Consider the following 20,614-nt stretch of genomic DNA (forward strand, 5'->3'; position numbering starts at 1 on the left):
GTGTTTTGTTTTTTGGGGTTTTTTTCCCTCCGCAAGATTTATAAGAATCAAAAACTGTTCAAGGAAAGGACTAGTTTTAATCAACTTTTCCACTGTTTTTTCCCAGTCTTTACTTCATAAAAAGACTCTTAATGATTCAGTTTGAATTTTTTTTAAGATGTCATTTTTCAGGTAGGCACAAATTCTAATTTTGAGGTTGTAGGGAAGTCATTTTAAAAGCAAAACTACAGCAATTACATCAGTTCTCCAGAAATGTTATATTTCAGCAAATCAAAAGTTGGTATTTATGTGGACTCAGATTATATGCACACTACCTCAATGCTTTTTCAAAGTGTAAACTTTAGCAAATCCCTGACATTTGATTTTTTGTTCAGCAGGCCAAGAAGGAGAATTTAATGATATGATGAAATATATAAAGAAAATAATTTGTTGGAAAAGTAATTCACAAGCAAAAAAAAAAATTGTCATGTTTCTATATTGATTGGAAAAATACAAGCAAATACTTTTTGCTATACTGCTAATAAATTATTTATAAGCAGAGATTTGATACTGGAAAAATATACACAAAGAGCTAAGTACTCAATTCTCTGTTTGCAAGAAATATTTCTTCTACTGCTGGGATCCCACTCTGTGATTTACATATGAACACAGAAAAGTACTTTTCCATCAGTGCTTAGATTGTTAGAAAGGAGTAAGTATTAATACAAAACAGAATTAAAGGAATAATCATTAATAGACTTCTGTATAACCCATGAAGGGCAGCATTTTTTAGCTCCTGCTTTACCAAAACACTGAAACTCCTTCCCAAGAAAAGAATTTGGGTTACAAATTTACCCCAGGACAAAATTAAATAATTTGTTTTCTTGGCAACTTGTAGAAGCAACAAAAAAGCATTTGGAAGAACTTGTAGCAACATGAATATTTTTACACTGATTGAATTGATGTCTTGCTACAACATTATTATGTTTGCTTTGCTTCAGTGTTTACAGTACCTTATATTTTCTTTAATCACATTACATTTAAAAAAAAAACAACTACTGGTGCCTTATTTTTAGATGGAATAAGATAAGTTAGAATCAGATTCATTCTTATGGAATTTTCCTTTTTTGGACTTTCATGAAAGAGGAAACACTATTTTTGTAGTAATTTATTTTTAAAAATTCAGATGATCTCTGAAAGCAAATTCTCCCTCCAGACAGATATTACCTCAGAGGAGTTAACAACATATCCTACATTTCTTATTGAGGACTCATTATATACCAATATCCATGCTAAAAACTCTTATTTCACAGTGTCCAAATATAGTTAAAAAACAACAGACTGTAACACAAATACAGCTAAATAAAGAAGACTTAATGGGCACAATGATTTGCATGACAACACTAATAATTTTTCTAACCCATACAATTTTTTTTTTTTAACATGTATTGTTTCACTTATGATATGACCAGAAGAGTGAACTTCTTGCAGGTGAAGAAAATATACAGAAAAGGGTAAATTCTTGAGCTGAATTTCTATAATTCAGTGAATTCATTCTGCATTCTTGAGGAACAACTCATTTTCTGATATAGTTCTCTGACAGCCCTTTGTATATTATATTCATGGATGCCATGAACAATTTATCTCACTGTGCAATGTAACATATTTTGTCAAATGCTTTTGAAGTTCTAATTTCATATATATCTCTTTCATTACACTTTATTCTGTAAGTGGCTTGATGGTCTATAAAAATTTTATACACCAGTTTCAAACAGCTGAATTGTATTATGTACTGTCCCAGTGCTTCCAAGAGTTTGGATTTTAAAACTGTACCAGCCTACTGTGTTTAATTTAAACAGTAGAATCTATAGTTAGAATTTAAGTATGCATTTGATAAGCAACAAGCACACTTCAGCTTAATTCACCTTCATATCTGGGTGCTCTGAACTCACTAATTCTATCCATTATAATTAATTACAAATTTCTTTGTCTTCAAGTCTACAGAGCAACCAAGAACTGAAGTATAACTTAACTATTGATATGAGCACAAAGTTGGTTAACTTCATAATTTTTTATTTTTTTAACTCCAGATTATTTATTTCACATTATTTTAACTTTTTAATATCACTTTGCAGTATGATGATCCGAAATTTTAAAGGGAATTATTACTGCTGGGTCATACAAAGGGCTAATTCCAAATGTGATACTCAACACTTATTTTGCAAACAGCAATAATATTTTGTGGAAGTTTTTGTTTTGGTTGTTTTTTTTCCAAACTTTCAACAGACTGCCCAGTGCTGTAGATTAACACCACCACAGCACAACTATGATTCTCTATTTGATTTCTACATGAGAATAAAAGAACATAAAATAATTTCTTGCTACTTGCAATACAGCAAACTGACACTAATAATAAATTCCCAAGCAAAATCTCCCACAAAAGCTAAGAAAGCCTTTGTGTGCCAAACCCCTGGGGTATAACGACAAAAGGCTCTGAGTGATTACTGAGCCACACGACATTTTCCCTTTTTTATGTAACACTTGCATATGAAAACCACAGCAGTACTGCTTGCAGCAATAAAACTCACAACATTTTCAAGTGCAGGTAGTAATTACCAGGCAGACAAATCCACTTTAACCTCCCAAGCTGAATGAGACACTCTGTACCTAGAGACCACATCTTGAACTGGAGAAAGGGGCAGCAGCATGTTCTCAGCACTAGAATGCTTAATTTATTGAGCTTTCTAGATCATCCCCATGAAGATACTAAATATACACTCATGATATACAACCAGGAATGTGTATTCAAGATTATGAACCAAAAATAGATATTAACTTTGTGCATTTCTGAGTAAAAAGGAAAAAACCCACAGCAATTGTCAGGAGAAGGCATTGCAGAACATTTAAGGAATGTCCTCCTTGAAATATTTTATAAAGACAATAATTACTAGATAAAAATATTACAAATTTTTCATTTCTTCCTGACAGCCAGATGAAAATTAACTCTCTGAAAGTGAGAAATGTATTAGGCCTTTAGGTTCCTCATAGGTAGGAGAGAACTGGCTAACTGAACTGCTTTGAATAACCACATCTACTTCTCAATGCAATTAAATGCTATAGAAATTGACTTCTCAATATGAAACAAGGCAAATCATCTCAAGAATACAATGAAAATAATAAGCAGGTAGTGTTTGATCAAAATTCCTGGTTAACAAATGTTTAACATTTTACCTCTGAACAGTTTTTATGATTCTTTTTCAAAGATAAGAAATCTGATATGTAACAAACTGATAAACTAATTGTGATATTTATTTTTAATTCACCTGGTTATTGAGCAATTGGAGGTCTTTTTGAAGTATTTTTTCATAGCTGATTCAGCTCTTTATAAGAGTGAACAGAATTGGAGAACTACAGCCAGGGACATTTGCTGTAATTTTATTTTCAGCAGGTCAGAGGTTGATGAATGAATATACATGTGTGTTTTATCAAAATTCAAAAGTTTCCCCTTGCATGTTGCTAAGCTGACTGTTCTAACATGGACTAAGGTAAAAGTTACTTACTACAGTTCTCTTCATCAGAATTATCTCCACAATCATTCTGGCTGTCACATCTCCAGTGATCTGGAATGCAGTTGTTGTTTTTGCACTGGAACTCATGAGGTCCACAAGTTTTTTTATCTGTAATTAAGGTGAATAATATTTACAGTGTTGCAAACAAAGAGTCAAAATGGGAAAGACTCCCACTAAAAACATGATAATGTTAATAGATACATTTAAGGATGAGCAACCATAATGAGTAAAGTGTTACTTTCAAGAATGATTTATTTCTCATAATATTCTTTAAGCTTCTATTTATACATTCACACCTTAATCTTAAATTTGATTAAATTAAAATATGCAGTGTATAAACTGTCCTATAAAGTTAAAAAATATAAAATTCAGAGAGAGTCACAAGAGAGGGTATTAGTGCACTCAATGAATCTCAATGACTGAATTAACTTTTCCTTGAATTTACCTGTAAGATTGCTCTAAAAAGAATCAGATGACAGTAAACCACTAGAATATTGATTTGAAAAATGTACAAAGTATGTATTTCTCAAAAGTTATTTTTACACATAATTTAGAACAGAAAATTTTGCACTTTGACTTTAATTTTTACCTACTGATGGATTGGATTGGATGTTACTCTTATGAGGTAAAGCATTACAAAGCCTATAGTGCTACACTGAGGGAAATTTCCTTCATTTTGTATATTTTCAAAGAGCTTTTCTATTTACAGGGGAGCATTGGAAGCAAAGCCTCTTAGAGATACATGAACACCCTGATCTCCTCCAGCAGGAAGGAGCTGTCTCTGTGTTTTCTGTGAGCAATTCTTGAATAATTCGTTCAGCTTCTAAGGACTGAGATGAAGTAAATTAAAAAGTTATCACTGACATTTTTGTTTGGGGGGGAAAAGAAAAGGTTTGCTTTGTAAAAGCCTCGATGACATATTTAAAATTACATGTCACTGTGATATTGCACTAGAAAATGTTTAAATTTCCTTTAGGCAAAGTCATAACATGTCAGAGCAGCTTCACTCTGCTCTCATGGCAACTCGAGGGCTGCTGCTGACTGACAGACACAGCAGCTTCAATCAGCCCAATTCCTCTGCTGCTGAACCACAAATTAAAGGTGTTAATTTGAAGCTATGGGCCAAACTGCTGCATTTTCCCTGCTGTTTTAGGTGTGGCTCTGGAATGAGACTGATAAAACCACGTTTGAGTATGAAATTGGTGTTGCAGCTCAGTTGTGAGCTCAAAAATGTGGTCACTGCAATTCTACCTTTTGTGTTTGTTCCTTATTCTCTGCCAATGTCACAACTGCAAGAATTTTTCTCCCAAAGTATGTTTATTTTTTTTTTTCCCCATTATATTTTTCAATATTACAGTCTATGGTACTTTGATCATGATATTTCAAATAGTTGCACTGGCAAGCAATTAAAAATATTTAGCATTAAAAAACATAAAAATATTCCTCCCAAACTTATGGGGCTTGAATTTTCATTCTGTAGCTCTGCAAAGGATAAAGTTCCAAACCTGAAATCCATTCTTATGTTTATTAAAATACTTCTAGCAAAGTCTGCAACCCCCCACTAGAGTATTTACCCACAAAATGAGCTGCAACACTAATGACAGATAACATCACAGCAACACATAAATGTTCTATTTATCCTTCCACATTCAGAGAAATACCAAGATCTAATCAGTAATACACAGAAGCCTGAGATAGCACCCATTCATTTCAGTTACCTGATCATGCAAGATATATTTTCTTACTCTTCATAAAGAATTATTTAGTTCTCAAGCATGCAAAATCAATTTTGTAGCATTTCCTTTTCTATACATGTGAAGAAAACCTAGCTGTTTCTTTTAAATTTATCCAGCGCTAACCTCTGATTTCTACTTGAATGCTAATCTTTCTCTTCTTATTCTATTCCTGCCAAACATAAAGGAATATAGATTTATTTTTTTTAATACAAAATATTTTGCATATTTGTAAGGCTCTCCCTTCTTCACAAATCTGAAAACTTCATTTTTCCTCTGGTTTGAATGATCTTGTGTAGCAGCTTATAGGTGACAATGTCTTACAAACCAGATTTGCTTGTCCTGTATTTCTTTCTTCACATTAATGAGAGCTGAGGAAAACACTGGGGTACTAGAGATAGGATACAACAAAGAGGAAAATTTGGGAGAGGTGTGTAACAATTATCTGATCTTTGAGAATGATGGATTCATTCACCTCCAAGGAAACAGTGCAAGACCTTATTTATTGGGAATTGTGGAACCATGAAAAGCACACAGGGGCCCACACACATTTTGTCATCTCTGCCTTCAACACTGAATTTCTTTCTAATTTTTCTTAAAATGAGACCACCTTAAAGTATGAAAATTCAGGTAGAAATGGTGCAAAGGCAAAGGAGCAAACACTGATAACTCCATCTTCATATTTCTCTCTTCAAATTGTCATTATGAGATTCACTGACCTACTGTAACAGGCACAGCCCTTCCCTGGAAATGTGTGTGACCACCTGAGGTAGCTGCTGGTGGATTGGGTTCACTTTCTTCATGCATACTGAACTAGGAGTTTATTTTAGAAATACTTCTAATGGATATCAGGAAAACAGGATGAAGGTTTAAATGGGGAAACAAAACAAGGCAAAAGAGCCCATATGCGCCCTAAAAGCATCTTGATTCAAATATCAATCCCTGTGAACAGAAGCACTAATTGTATGCATTGCTAATCTTTGGGGATTTTAAATCCATATATTTTCATTTGTGTCTGTGTGGGATAAAATCCAAAACTAAAAGGAATTTGGTTTTAGATCCCAGATCAGCTGGCTGTCCTTGAGCTTGGCAGGCTGACAACCATGCTGGATACAGGAAGTTAGAAGCCTGTTGAAGGAAGTTTAAGTTTAAATAATACATCTTTCAAGTGTCTCAAAAAATTATCAGGAAAAAAACCCTTGTTTGATTACTCTCACAGCTAAAAATAAAATTAATATTAAAAAAGTGAGAAGGCAGAAGGCAGTCATGCCAATGCTGACATCAGGAAAATAAAGACCTGAAACACACATGACTTTTAAAGAATATTATAAATTCACTTTCCAAGACCACACACGGCTTTCTTCAGATTCTAGCTCAAAGTGGTCCATTTTGATGTAAAGTATCAAAGTTGAGAGCAAGGATTAGTATAATCTAATGGCTTTTTTAAATTGCCTGAACAGTTAAAACCAATTAATTCTACCTGCTATTCTCTGAGAAACACCAGACACTCCTAAAGAAACACACATTTCTTGATTCTACCTCAATTGTCTGAGCTGGAAAGCAACCACAGAAGACTAAATACATTCACACTGCTTCTAGCAAATGTACTCAGTGTAATATCTCCAATAACACACAGCAGCAGAAGTTGACTAAGCAAAATACATATGGCCATGCAGCATTCAAGCAGAAAGAGATTATTTTACACAAGTTGTGCATTGCAGGCGTTTTAGAAATGAACTCTAAACAATAACAAATTAGTGTTACATCAACATATGTAGATCCTTTTTATACTCAGCCTGCAGCTTTAGAGTTTAATTCTATCAAACTTTGTCCATAAAAATAACAATCTTTAACTTGAAAAAAAAAAAAAGAAAAGCAGAAGACTAAATTCTGTTGAAACTACTACCACTGTAAGGTCATTTAACCATATTTCAAATACTAAAAATATGGAAAACTTCAGAATGTGATTAAACACACCCTGTTCTTGTCAAGGCTTAGCTGTTCCATGTGTACTCAACAGTGTTTGGCACAGAAATTGTGACTATGGATAAATTATTCTGTCTCCTCCAACACAAAAACCAAGAGCAGTGAATGCAGCCAGGAGGTTAAAAATAAAGATGTGGGTGTTTTTTCAGGGAAGTGTGTGGTTAAGCTGTGGAACAGCTCGCTGCAGCATGTTGTGAAAACTTTACAAAGGTGAAAAGAGAGTGAAATCTATGATGAATTATTGTATACAGAGACATATTTGACTGAAAATATCTCTGATTCTCAAATTGTTAGAGGATGGAAAGGTATCCCAGGGAAGTTTCAGTCCAGGCCTGCTCTGCTCACATATTCCTCCCTAGACACTCACTGCCAGAGACAGAAGTCATGAGTCTCAGATATAAGCCAACACCTCCAGCTGTATATGTTGTGATTTAAAAAACCTGTTGAGCTTGGGATTGCACACACTGCTTCTCTATGCTTTTTAGTCATCTGAGTGATTTTTATTCTGTCTATTGTAAAATAATGTCTCAGAGTGAAGTACCTATTTTATACACAATTTTTCTTATCTACTGTCAGTTTTATTTCCTTTTCTCTTTCTAAATTTAAAAATAAAAAGGTGACTTGAGGATATTACTAGATTAATCATTTTATGACCATTTGTGCCACATCAGTTGGGGGTGCACAGGTTGGCCAAGATGCGAATCCACAGTTTGGAAGCTTGGAATGCTGTCCCAATTGGAAAGCCACAGCATGTTGGAGAGCCAGGTGATGTGGAATGGTGGAGGAAAAAGTAGCTGTCACAGATCAGAAAGTGAGCAGTGCAGGGCTGCTTCAATAACAGCCCTGAAGTGGATATGAGGCTTGATCTCCTTTGCATTCACTGCTTCTTCAAGACAAATGAATCTGTGGACTGTAAACTTCTCAGCAGTTGACAGGAGTAATTATTTTCCCCACCTTGGCAATTCAAACGATGGTCTTGGATTTTCAGTGTTGAGAAAGTTCATTTTCCCAGGCATATTTACCACCTTCAGCATTTTTATATATGCTCATGTGTCAACTATTTGAAACACATCCATGGAAAAACAGCTCAGTGCTTTGTCCTTGACTGTAGCCTGTAGTTTTGTTACTCAGTTGTCCCAGAGATAAACCTGTCCAGACACAGGTGTTCCATCAAACCATTCACTGAGGCATGGATGAATAATGGTGAGAGTTTTAAATGTTCCATATTTGCCTTGTTCTCTTCCACCTCAGAACATTTTTCTGTGTTTTCCTTTATAGACCAGTGTTGAAAGTTTCACAAGTTCTGCACATGGTTAGCGTGTGTCTTGCTTTGACACCCACCTTCAGGGATTTTCCAGCAGTACTGATCCACTTACTCTGCCTCTGATTGTCTTTAATCCATTTCCCAGGCAGAATACTGATATTTATTATTTTCTCTAATTACAACAACAAGATCTGACTCATAGCTCCCTGGAGCTCACAGAGAGAAACTGGTCATGTCTAGTTAGAAACCGCTCTGAACCTTTCTATACCATCAGTCTTAACTACCAGGATTTGCAAATTATTGCATTTTCACTATTTATGAACTTCAGCAGCAATAAAGTTCAGACTGAACTGACAGAAACTGGATAACACTGTGAGAAAAATAAAGAATGTCACCGTATCCTGTGACAGCCACCACATTCTGTGCCACTTCTATGATTCTAAATGCAAAATGAGAGCCTCATTTGCAGCTCCTGCCAATAAAGAAGTGTTACAATAGGAATTTTATGAGCCACTCATAAAAAGATTGCCATTCAGTAAGAACTGGATGTGCCAGAGACGTTCCAGATAGGTATTATCAAACACTGAAAGAGGATATAAAAAGTAGGATGATTATTTCCTTTTGCTAAAAATATATAAAGCCACAGCAACAGATTCAGAACCACTGGCATACTCACCACAGTTTGCTTCATCTGACCCATCTGCACAATCTGGGTCCTCATCACACACCCACAGCTTGGAAATGCAGTGCTTTGTGGTTTTACATTGGAAGTGGTCTGGAGAACAACTGTTTTCAGCTTTAAATAAAAGAGTTCCAGATCAAAATTAGAAATGTATGCTAATATTCAAAATATGTGTTAAAAAAAAAAAATATTAAGGATTCAAGAATAAGAAATTGGTTATCTCTAGCAAAATTTATATAATATCTGTAAGAAAAAAGCATTCAGGTTTATACTCTTAATGGCTTTGTAATTTTCTTATATATAATTTTATATAAACATTAAAGTATAACAATATAATGAAGTGTCTATTGTGATTTTTTTCAACAGTAAAAGACTGATAGAATTGAACCACTTTAACAAAAATCAGACGAGTTTTCTTCCCTAACTTTCCAAAATGCCAGTTACAAATTCTGAGAGTCAGTTTATAGGAATAAGGCACCTCTGGATGCTTTGATTAAAAACAAAACCAGAATTTTACATGATTTCTGTGAAATTCTGTTCTCAAATGGGGTAAATGTTGAGAAAATTTTGACAAGTATTTCACTTTATCAGTTTAGAACAATTTTTTGAATGAATCCTACAGCAAGAAAAAGATGCAAAGATGCAGCTGAGCTTTCAGCCCATTCTTTAAGGGTGCTCTAAGTTAAAGCTTAACTCCATTAACCTTAGAACAGCCATTTAATAACAAAACAGATCCTCAGTGCACCCATGTGATTCTAGATGTTCTTTAGAGTTGAGTATATGTACTACAAATAATTTTAGACTGAACTGGTCATAGGGAGAAAACAGAAAACCTTTGATAAGGTTATACCACATGAATGTCTGTCCCACCTTTACCTACGGAATTCTGTAGTAGAAAGTTTTTAAAAACTTTCTTACCCCTGCTGAAAAGCAGTTTGCTCCCTGATACTACCATTGTTTCTTAGGTTTGGCAAGATAAAAAAATTTAGGTTTGCTAAAAGTTGATTTCTTATTATTTCTTTCAGTGTCACATTTCCATGGACTTGTGTATGTTCCTAAGTTTACCACAACAAATAATTCTGCTCCTTGGCTGGGACACATCACCAGGGGATTTCTCAGGGCTTTACAAGAAAGAACAGCACAATGACCTTGAACACATGGAAAGCCTTTAGTATGAAATGTGGCTTTGAAAAAGAGCTAAAAAATAAAAGTCTTATGGATCCCAGACAGGTGACATCAGAGTGAGAGAATCTCACCTGTTACCTGTCTTGTGCCAGGAGCCCAAGTCAATGTGAACTGTGAACTCACAGTCCCTGAGCTGTGGACTCTGCTGCTCTGATTTAACTTCTGCCAGCTACACCCCAAGGTTCTTGGGAACCTTCCACATCTCATGTGCAGTTCTCTCCAAGGAAAGAAAAATAATCTCCCTTATCTTTTGCAGGAGTTTACTTGATCCCTCTTAATCCATTTCTAAAGAAACCCAATGTGCAAACCAACAAAAAAATGTTTTCTGCAAAACTTGTATTTACATCTCTCCCGAGCAGTTTGGAAGACAGCCATTGAACACAAGCACCAACAAACCCTTCTATCCTCAGCAACCCTCCTCCCCTTGGAGAAGGATTTGTTCTTTGCAGAAATGCAGCTCATGCAAACCTTGAGAAAGCTGATCCACAATGAGCAGCTCAGATCAGCAGCAGATCTGAGCAGTGAAATTAGTAAAAGACAGAGCTACATTTCAAGGCAGCCCCATCATCTTTGTTACAAAATGATCAAAGACACAAACTTATTCAACAAATTTCCATCATAAATCTGAAAATGTTTTCTCCACTTATGTCTAAGAAATGTAAAGTGAAAATAGATGTGTGAAAAGTTGCACTAAAAGCTGAGCAAATGGAAATCCAGTTACATATATAAATTAATGAAATCCCCAGAGAAAGGGAAACAGAAAAAAAAAAAAATCAATGAAAGAAAAAGGATGTAGAAGGAGCTTTGGATCTACAGCTTTTCCAACCAAAGGTTTTGAGAAACACCTTTTTCCATTGAAATGCATTGCTGCAAGGCATGGCAGATGAAAGCCTCAGGAAGATGAGTCATTTTTGAGGTGGTTAAGAGTCAAATACATGTTTCAACCTCAGTCAAAAACCCAATTAAATGCCTGAAATTGTTTCTACCCCTCTCTTCTTTGCAATGACTTTAAATTTGGAATTAATAAATGGCATTTTAGTTTGCTCTTTTGTATATGAAACATTGCACACCAGTCCTGCGAATTAACTGTTTGCACATTCTCAAATTGTTGTAGATAGAGGACATTTACAGTGTTTTAGTCCAGTTCCCTGCTTAAAAACAGCTACAGAGCAAAATTCTCTGAGCATAACTTACGACAGTCTCTTTCATCTTCTTCATCACCACAGTCATCCTGACCATTGCATCTCAGGTTTATTGGGATACACTTCTGGTTCTTTGTGCACTTGAACTGCCCTGACAGACACACGTGTGTGTCTGTAAATGAGAAGAAAATAGAAATAACAAGTAAAAATGATGAAAAGTTGAAAAGATTAAAACTTCAAAGGCATATGGAAAAAAATGCTCTTTGTTGACTGAGTGTGAAAAGTGGCATTTAAACCAGTTTGGCCTGTTTCTGAAGCCTGCAGTGTAGCCAAGCACCTACCACAGTTAAGTTCATCAGAATTGTCCCCACAGTCGTTCTCTCCATCACAGATAAAGGCTGGAAGAGCACAAAGTCCAGTGCCACACTGGAAACGTCCTGGCTGACATCTGAATTCAGCTGGGAAAAGACAAAACTGCTTATGAATTCTACCAGAAGAATGGTTAACGTCTCACTATTGCTGTTCTTACCCCATGGACTAATCAAAAATACCTATAAACTTGTATGTCCTTCATAATCTCAATCTGAGTATATATGAGTAAATAAGAGGTATGATTGCAAGACTAATTTCAAAGTCTGATATCTTTAATTTGTGCAGCTCCAGTTACAGTGCTAATGACACAGAGGGAAAACCCCCTGCAGGTTGAAGCTTACCAAAGACTCAACAGGGACCTGCAATTTAGGATCTAAACCCTTGAGTTAAAGTCTGATTTTAAGGAAGCCCCTATCCCACTGTAATTCTATTTCCCAAGAAAGGCCTAACACTGCTCCTTCTCCAGCCACTGTCATCAGAAATAATGAGCAACTAGGTACCTCTATAGTAATATTATATGTAAACATAGAGTAGCTTAAAATAAGAACTTATGCAGAATGACTGCATATGTTAAAATTTGCTTCAGAGGCCTCTGCAGCAGGAAAAGAGAACTAACTATGAAATTGTAGAAATAGGGCTGAGGGATTTCATTACAAAAAAAATCAAATTAACTGTTAATTAACTAGAAGACTGTAGAACACACAGAATTTTTTTTTCAAATAAGCTTAAGGGAGGAAAGCAAAGATCACAGGGAGAACATTGCTGCTGCTCAGAAAACTGCAGTAAGCAATAATGTGCATCTAAACTTCTATATTGCAACAAAACACCAGCAAATGAGATTAAAATCCCACTTTTATATTACACAGGAAAAAAAACCCAAACAAATAAACCTGTCAGAATTTTGTATTTATGCAAAGAATTCCACAACCTCAGAGCACAGCTTCAAAACTAAAACCTTTCGCAAAAACATAACCGGGATGAAGAAAACGTTTGAAAGATGAAAAACACGTATGATTTTTTTCAAAGACCTTAAAAGACTCAGAGGCAAAGAGTGTCCAAGAAATCCTTTTCCTAGACAAATCTATCTTTTCCTATAGAGTGTTCTGTTTGACTTGGACCCTGCTGGCACAGCTGGGCCCCGCAGCCAGCGCGCACTTACGGCACTCAGCGGGCTCGTCGGAGCCGTCCCCGCAGTCGTCCACGGTGTCACACTTCCACCAGAACGGGATGCACTTGTCGGTTTTGCAACGGAACTGTAAAGAGGAAAGGCCAGCAGGAATAAAAGCTTTCATATTAACATTTATTTATTTCTTTCTAGGCAATAATAATAATAATAATAATAAATTATAATAATAACGGCGCAGTTTATGAAAATCGGCTTCGCTGCTTGAGGCATTGTTGCATTGATAACTTCTGGCTGTTAATTTTACAAAACTTGTATTTTAAATATCATGTTTCCTTTATTTGGAGGTGTTTGGCACTGAGGCTGCCAAAGTGATAAAAATCACTGTAGTTTCAATGACTGTGTTATGCTGGCTTACAATGCCCCATCACAAACTGCTCATTGCATTTTGCTGCATTCTGTGATTTCATTCTTCAAGGTCTTATTCAAAGCAAACACTTCAATTCTTAGTTTTTGTGGACTGCTGAAGCAGACAACATCATTTTTCCAAATAAACCCAAACACCCACAGTTACAAAAGTGAGCCTTAATGTGTGGTGTTGTGTACAGTATTGCTCACATTGTTTGAATTAAATGAACAAACCAAATGTAAAGCCTTCCAGACTTTCAAAAGGATAAAACACCTGTAGAAAAAAATGAAAAATCCTTTGTAAGAAGGCTGTGCATTTACTCTCTACTCAAGTGACTGTACCTTTGTTCTGACTGAAAGAGGAATGCAAACAAAACAAATGGTACAAATTGATGTAATTTTCTAGGGCTAAACCTAAAAACTGTGTACATCGTGTCAGGAAGAAAAATCTGGGTAGATTATCAGTCAGCTTTTAAGAAATGTTGGTTTTCCTACCTGGTATCTCTATGAACACAGAAAAGAAGGAAACCAAAAGGTTTAGAAGGGCGAGACATTCCATTTTCTGTCACTGGGCAGCTTTTCTTACACATTTAAAAAATCACTGATTGTTCAGTAAAGCTGCATTTAAATAGTATATTAAATTTGGTGCCTTAGCTCAGTTTATCTTTTCTGCCAAAAGAAATTAGGGTTTCAAAGGCATTTATAGAACCTATAGTTGGATCTACACCATTCCTGTACCACCCTGAGGGACTTGCTGTGTAACAGGCTGGGTCCTGCCCCACACAGATCTGCAGCTCAGAGGGGCTCAGCAGGAGGCTGCCAAAGGCAGGAGACAAACTCAGACAATTGTCATTCTTTGTCTTTTCTACGTGCTCTGCTCACCACAAGGGATTTCAGGCTGTCAAAATGGCATCAGAAAGTTATTTCCAGGAAATAGGTACTAACTCTTAGACGATGTTGTAAAAACACTGGCATTTCCTCCTAAACTGAGGAGACAAAACCCTACAAAATCAGGGATCAGGGTCATATGGGTCTTAAATAGATGGAGTTTTGGTGTTTAAGAGTCTAATGGGATTTTTCTAAACAATTAAACAATTTCTAAACAAACTAAACAATTTCTCCTGCCAGATGAGCAGACACAGCATGGTCTGGAGAATCAAGGTCTATTTATGGACCATCCAACTCCTTTCCATCAGAAAAAAAAAAGAAGTAAGAAGTAGTCTACGGTGGCTGTGCTGCTGAACACGACAACATTGCAGGAGCAGCTCGGATTTGACAGCATCATCTGAAAATCTTAAGGACAAACAAACTTTTGCCGCTAATCTCATCTGACGCCATCAGACTGATGAGTTATCAAACAGGAAAGTTAGCAAACCTGGGAAAAAATGATGAATAACCAATGTCAACCTCTAATTTCCTGTCTGAAGTTGCCTCTTTTACATAATTCTGCTCTCCACAGTGGAATTCACAAGTGATAAAATATTGCTCCTAAAGTACCCAAGATGTGATAATATTTCTTGAATTCATACTACCACTGAATTAATTCGACTGGAATGGAGCCATTCAGTCAACTGTTAGTATATAAATTCACTGTGAAATAAGCTTCTAGTATCACTTAAAGAAATTTTTTTCTAAAGTGTTCTTTTTTTTTTTTTTAAGCCAAATTTGAGGAACTAACTACAGGGGAAATTGGTAAGAAATTCTCCATTTTAAGTGATTTATGTCTTAAGTAAACAAAGAAAGGAAGTGGGCAGGTCTCTTAAATAAGATTATTATTTGAGTGAAATTGTACTTTTTTATTAAGATGGCCACTGCTCCCTAAAAATTAGGAGCAAAACTGTTTTCCTTAATGCTGGAAAACATTATCATGCATCATGGCACAGAACATTGTAAGAGGTCATTAGGACACCTCTAATAAAAGGGAACTACTAGAAAATCAGACTACTAGAAGTATTTTAAAGTCCATATGTACTATAACAATCAACCAATTAATTGTCTGGTTAGAACAGTCCAAAGGCTTTTATCAAAGTGTTTCTCCTTTAAGAAATCAGTATGTACTTAACTACCTTTTATTTTAAGAAAAAAAACAATAAATGCTTATTTTAAGTAATAGGGAATACAGTTTAGTGTTTTAATTGATGATTTTTTTTTTTTTCCATTTTACTTATGAGACTGTTTTTAACACAAGTCTATCACTTTCCAATTTTTCTAACTGGACCAAGCTTGTTTTCAATTTTTAATGCAAAATTCATTCATGCATTCCAAATCACTGTTATACACACTTTGTATTTTGGTATTTCAGACAAATGTTTTTTCAAGGCAATTTTCACGGGTTTAGCAGCTGCATTTGTCCTGGTGAGTGGCAGGAACATTTGAAAGCAAACAAGTCCTGCGTTCTCTGGAGAAAAAAACCATTTGCAAGTCAGTTTCCCACTGAGAGCCTTGGATACGGAACGCCCTGAGCGCGAGGCTGAGTGTCCAGCTCTTTCAAAGCTGCTACATTCCCTGGGAGCCAGCATTCCCTGTTTAAAGGCAGGAGAAGAGCAGCCCCACACAATTCCCCAGTGTGTTCCCGTACCTGGCTGGCGGTGCAGTTGGACAGGCACGTCCTGTTGTCCGCGGCCAGGTAGAAGTTGGTGGGGCAGGCACAGGAGTGCAGCTTGTCAGGGGCCAGCAGGCACAGGTGGCTGCAGCCCCCGTTGTTCAGCGTGCACACGTGTCTGGACACTGTGGACAGAACAGGGGAGGCACATCAGAGCCTCTTATCTCAGCACACTTTGGGGTATCTGCTTTATGGAGGAAGAAAATTGTGTTCTGTCTACTGTCTTTACAATGCAAAGTTTAAATCAAAAACCCATGGAGGCAAGCTCTTCCTTTTGCCTTTAAGCTAATCTTTGTTGTATGCAAAAATTAATTATTACCATAGCTGTAAGTTCAATTCTGAGAGAGTGAGAGGAAGAAAAAAAGCTCATTTTCTTCTTTAATAATGAGAGAAAAAATTAGCTTATCTAGGTCAATTGCCAAATAGAATTCAGTTACAATTCAAACACACAGATACCAGCAGATAAGACACAATCGTATCACTCACATTCTCTGGTATTCCCTGAGTCCAGCAGTACTCTTCTGTGATATTAACACTTTTCAAAGAACAGGGTTAAAAGTTTTCATAACACACTGTTCCCCTCTTAAAAAGTGGTAACTTGTACCATAATACAACTGAACAGTTCTGTACTTTCAGTCAGTATTTGGGTTAAATTTTAAGCACATAAATTATCTCTCTACTGACCAAGTTTTATTAGATGTATTTAATACCGGATGCTCCTAAAACATCAATCAGGGATTTATCAAAAACGATAATTTGAAAACTTCCACAATTTGAAACAGAACAGAAACACTCATTGTGGGTAAAGGAGCATGCAGTACCTCATCACACAGCAGCTCAGTTAAATACATCAATGTGCACCAGAATAATTACCATCGGGCTGCCTGTAGGGATGATACACCTGGATGTCTGTGATGGTGTGCCACGAGTTAATCAGGGACAGCCTGTCCGAGCCAGAGGTTTTGTGGGCACGGCTGAGGGATTTGGTTTTCCCGTCTGTCCAGTAGATGTAGTCTTCAAACAAGGTCAGTGCGATCACCCCTGGGATGTCTTGGTTAGGGACTGGAAGGAAAGATGCTCAGGTTAATGTTCTCCCTGGGGAAACTGCCAGTTAAGATATCCCCACTGCACAGGCTGACAGAACAACCGCTCCAAAATGTCCTGAGGATAATTCTGGTGACAACTCACCAGCACCAGAGGGTCCTTTATTGCCAGTTACAATGAAGGTGGGTGGAGGACAAGCCCTGCTTGCTCAGAATTTGTTGGCCCAGTCAGGGTTAAGGAAATGAAAGAATTTCAGTTAAAAAGCAACCTCCAGATTTTAAACTAAAGACAGGCCAAACTTTCAAGTTATAAAGTAACAAACATAACTTTCCCTACTCTTTGCATAAGCAATATAAGTTGTCTCTTTTACTAGAATAAAACTTACTAGAAAACATCCAGAACATAACATATATGTTTTCTGATGCTATGTGTTTAATACCCTTTCATACAATTAAGATAATTTTATTTAATAAAAATATACTAACAAGAGAGACAGGAAAAATAACAAAAAAATGGCATTAAAATAACCATTGCAGTAAGAGGGATTATTGATAATTTTTGGCATCACCAACCAACCACATGATAAAAAAAAATACAAAAGGATGATGATATTACATAGCTACAGAATCACAAAATTATGAGCCAACATCATTTGGAAAAGGAAGGAAGGACAAAAGGGAGAAAAATCTTTGGAACATTTTTTACCTGCTGTACACTCCTTAATCCTGAGGTATTTGTTCTTGGTAAACAGTAACTGAATGCCACTTTTTTTTTCCCTCCATTTAACATCAATAATAGTAATCATAAAAGTAACAGGAGACTATCTGACCACAATAATTAATCTGTAAATTATAATCTCTTATTGCTGAATCACTCTAATTACTGATAGAGGTGAAAAGGCAGAGCAGAGCAGCTGACTGTCACATTTAACCACACATCCTCAACACTTTTACCTTTACCTCGTCTTCTGCACCTTTTTACTTGGAAAGTGCTGACATGGAGTAAGCATATCTCAAATTCCTGTTGGAAAATCTCATAGCTCACTAAGATCTGATGACTGATCCTGAGTATATGGAACCACAACTTAGAAAATTCAATTTTCTATCCATTAGTGCTCCCAGCACTGAGCTCCAGTGCAGGGCATGTTGCCCTCTGGTCGAGGAGACCTTGCTGCTTAGGCCTGAAATTATTTTCCCTTCTTATATATCTCCATGAACCACATCTATCACACCAAAATAACAATGTGATATTTCTGAAAAAGCTTCAGAGCATTTCTGAGAAATCAGTCAAAGTCCAAAGAAATCTCAATTTTGGCACTCATCACAGAGGCAACTTTGCCACAGTTCTGTACACGGTACAGTGCAAGGAAAGCTCTTGTAATTTCTCTGATTTGTAGAGTCCCATTGTGTAGGGTTTCCAATGAGAAGAGCAAACCAGGCTGACAGGATAAGCAGGATCAGACATCAGAAACTGCTGCCCTGAAAGATGCCCCTGAAGTTTTCCATAAATCTAATTCTTCTATTTTTGCTTCAGTTCTGAGATGATATTGGTTCATATAAATTATGACCCTTGCTTCTACTTTTGACATCAAATTAAAGATGTCAAAGGTCCCACTCCAGTCTCTCTAAAGACAAAAAATGTCCTATTTTATCTGTCTGCTTTCTCTTTTACTGATCAAAATTAAGATTAAAATTAGAATAAAAAGACATATAAAACCTTAATGTACATGAAGAGATTTACATAGAAGAAATTATTTTGATTTCATCTTCTTTATTATTCCTTGCAAATGAAAAATACACCTAATAGTCATCTTCATTTTGGATATCCAGGAAGTAAACTCCATATCCTAAGCACAGATATAGGAATAAATGCTTATTCTTTGGTTTTGTGGATGTTTGTGGATGGCCAGACAATTTATCCTGCCTTCATTGGATTAGACATACATCAAAATCAAAAACTTTATATTCATGAGCTACAGACGATTCAGGAGATTGCCATGCACTGTCTGAATTGTCTCATCACACTGCATTAATGGGGAAGCCAAGTTAAATGTGTGGCACAAAATATTAAACATTACAGTTAGAACACTGCACATAAGAAAACTGCTCATTGACTCAACTATAATTTTCTTTTATTTAAAAAAAAATAAATTGTGCAAGCACTGGGTTTAGAAGCTTAACTCTTTGAAACTTCTTAAAAATAAACCCACCTTATCAGGAACAATGCAACAAATATTGGACTCTCTTCTTTTTATATTCTTTAAAAGAAGAATGACAAAGAATATTTGTTCCTACAAACTGGGTTTCCTATTATTACCATTTATAAGCATAAAGATGAAACTGTCAATGGCTTAACATTCACAGATTTGGGTTGCAGTTTGTCCTGTCACTATTTTTATTTCCGAGCAACTCTGTAATTTTAATGGGCTTCTGCATTATTTTTTCATTAGGTCATGATCAACTCAAACTTGCACCAGTTAAAGCTGTAAAAGCAACATGTATTGTGTTGTGAAATGTAGAGAAAGTTATTAAAAAATCAATTAAGAAAGCAATGAATAGTATTATGCTTGAAGTAAACCAGAAAATAAGTACAGAATCACTGGACAAATATTTCTTACAAAAATTATACACTGACCATAAAAATATAAAATTCTTATAAAAGAAGAATTAATAATAATTACATAGCAAAAAAACTTATAAAATTTCTTCTAAGCTGACCATAAACCTCAATGTATTTTCTTGTAGAAGATAAACCCGTAAAGCCTGAGAGAGTTTTCTGAAAACAGGCATTGAATGGCAACCAACTCTGACTTACTTTACTGTTTAAGGAATAGTTCTATCATAGCTGAATACAATTTTTCATTGCCTTTCAGAATGTTATAAGCAAGGAAACATCAGAACTGCTGACATGTAAGAGGTTATAGAATTTACAGTTGCCATCAACTGTGAATAGCCAAACAAAAATGAACAGAAAACTGAGGTCATTTTTACACCTGATTATCTGATGGAGCAGTAAAATAGTTTCTCATCCTTTTTATTCTTTGCTTTGAGGACATCAGTGTTTCACACCTTCCAGAATTTCAGGCAGTGAATATTGATTTTTTTATAAAGGTATAGAGTAGTAGAAACAGCCACTTCCTTTTTGTTTTGAACTCCAAAAAAGCTTTAGTTGATTGATCTCGTTATAAATGACAGAGTAGTTAAATGTTGCAATGCTAATTATTAACCCTACAGCAAACTCTGTGGTGTGAATCACAGTTTTAAACAGGAAAGGAAGACTCATTGCTCCTCTTTCTTTGGCAAGCACTGTAAAACCAGATTATTTGGTGCAAATTTGAAGTAAAGGCAGGTTACTCATAGCAAAGCACCTCTGCTTCCTCTGCATCAGCTATTTGATATTTTATCACATTGCAAACCCGTTAGTAAGAAAGGAATATATTCTGTTAAAGCTAAAAAATTTACTTTTGTGATTCCTTTTCCCACCACAGCCTCCTCCTCCCAGAGCTGGGCAAGTTCCTTGCAATTC

At 35.9% G+C, this 20,614-nt stretch overlaps 1 protein-coding gene across 2 annotated transcripts in view; it reads right to left on the bottom strand.

Moving 5' to 3' along the window:
- LRP1B (LDL receptor related protein 1B) overlaps positions 1-20,614 on the bottom strand; it is a 623,130-nt gene that overhangs the window by 61,902 nt on the left and 540,614 nt on the right. For both annotated transcript variants that reach the window (XM_086896592.1, XM_086896593.1), the window contains exons 61-67: positions 16,919-17,107; positions 16,022-16,170; positions 13,072-13,165; positions 11,882-11,998; positions 11,593-11,712; positions 9,208-9,327; positions 3,540-3,656 (exon numbers count right to left, since the gene is read on the bottom strand). In XM_086896592.1, coding sequence (XP_086752718.1) covers positions 3,540-3,656; positions 9,208-9,327; positions 11,593-11,712; positions 11,882-11,998; positions 13,072-13,165; positions 16,022-16,170; positions 16,919-17,107 — 906 coding nt within the window. The remainder of the gene's footprint in view (positions 1-3,539; positions 3,657-9,207; positions 9,328-11,592; positions 11,713-11,881; positions 11,999-13,071; positions 13,166-16,021; positions 16,171-16,918; positions 17,108-20,614) is intronic.

The sequence above is a fragment of the Cyanistes caeruleus genome, chromosome 7 (assembly GCF_971803275.1).
Source record: "Cyanistes caeruleus chromosome 7, bCyaCae1.hap1.1, whole genome shotgun sequence".
Lineage (NCBI taxonomy): Eukaryota > Metazoa > Chordata > Aves > Passeriformes > Paridae > Cyanistes > Cyanistes caeruleus.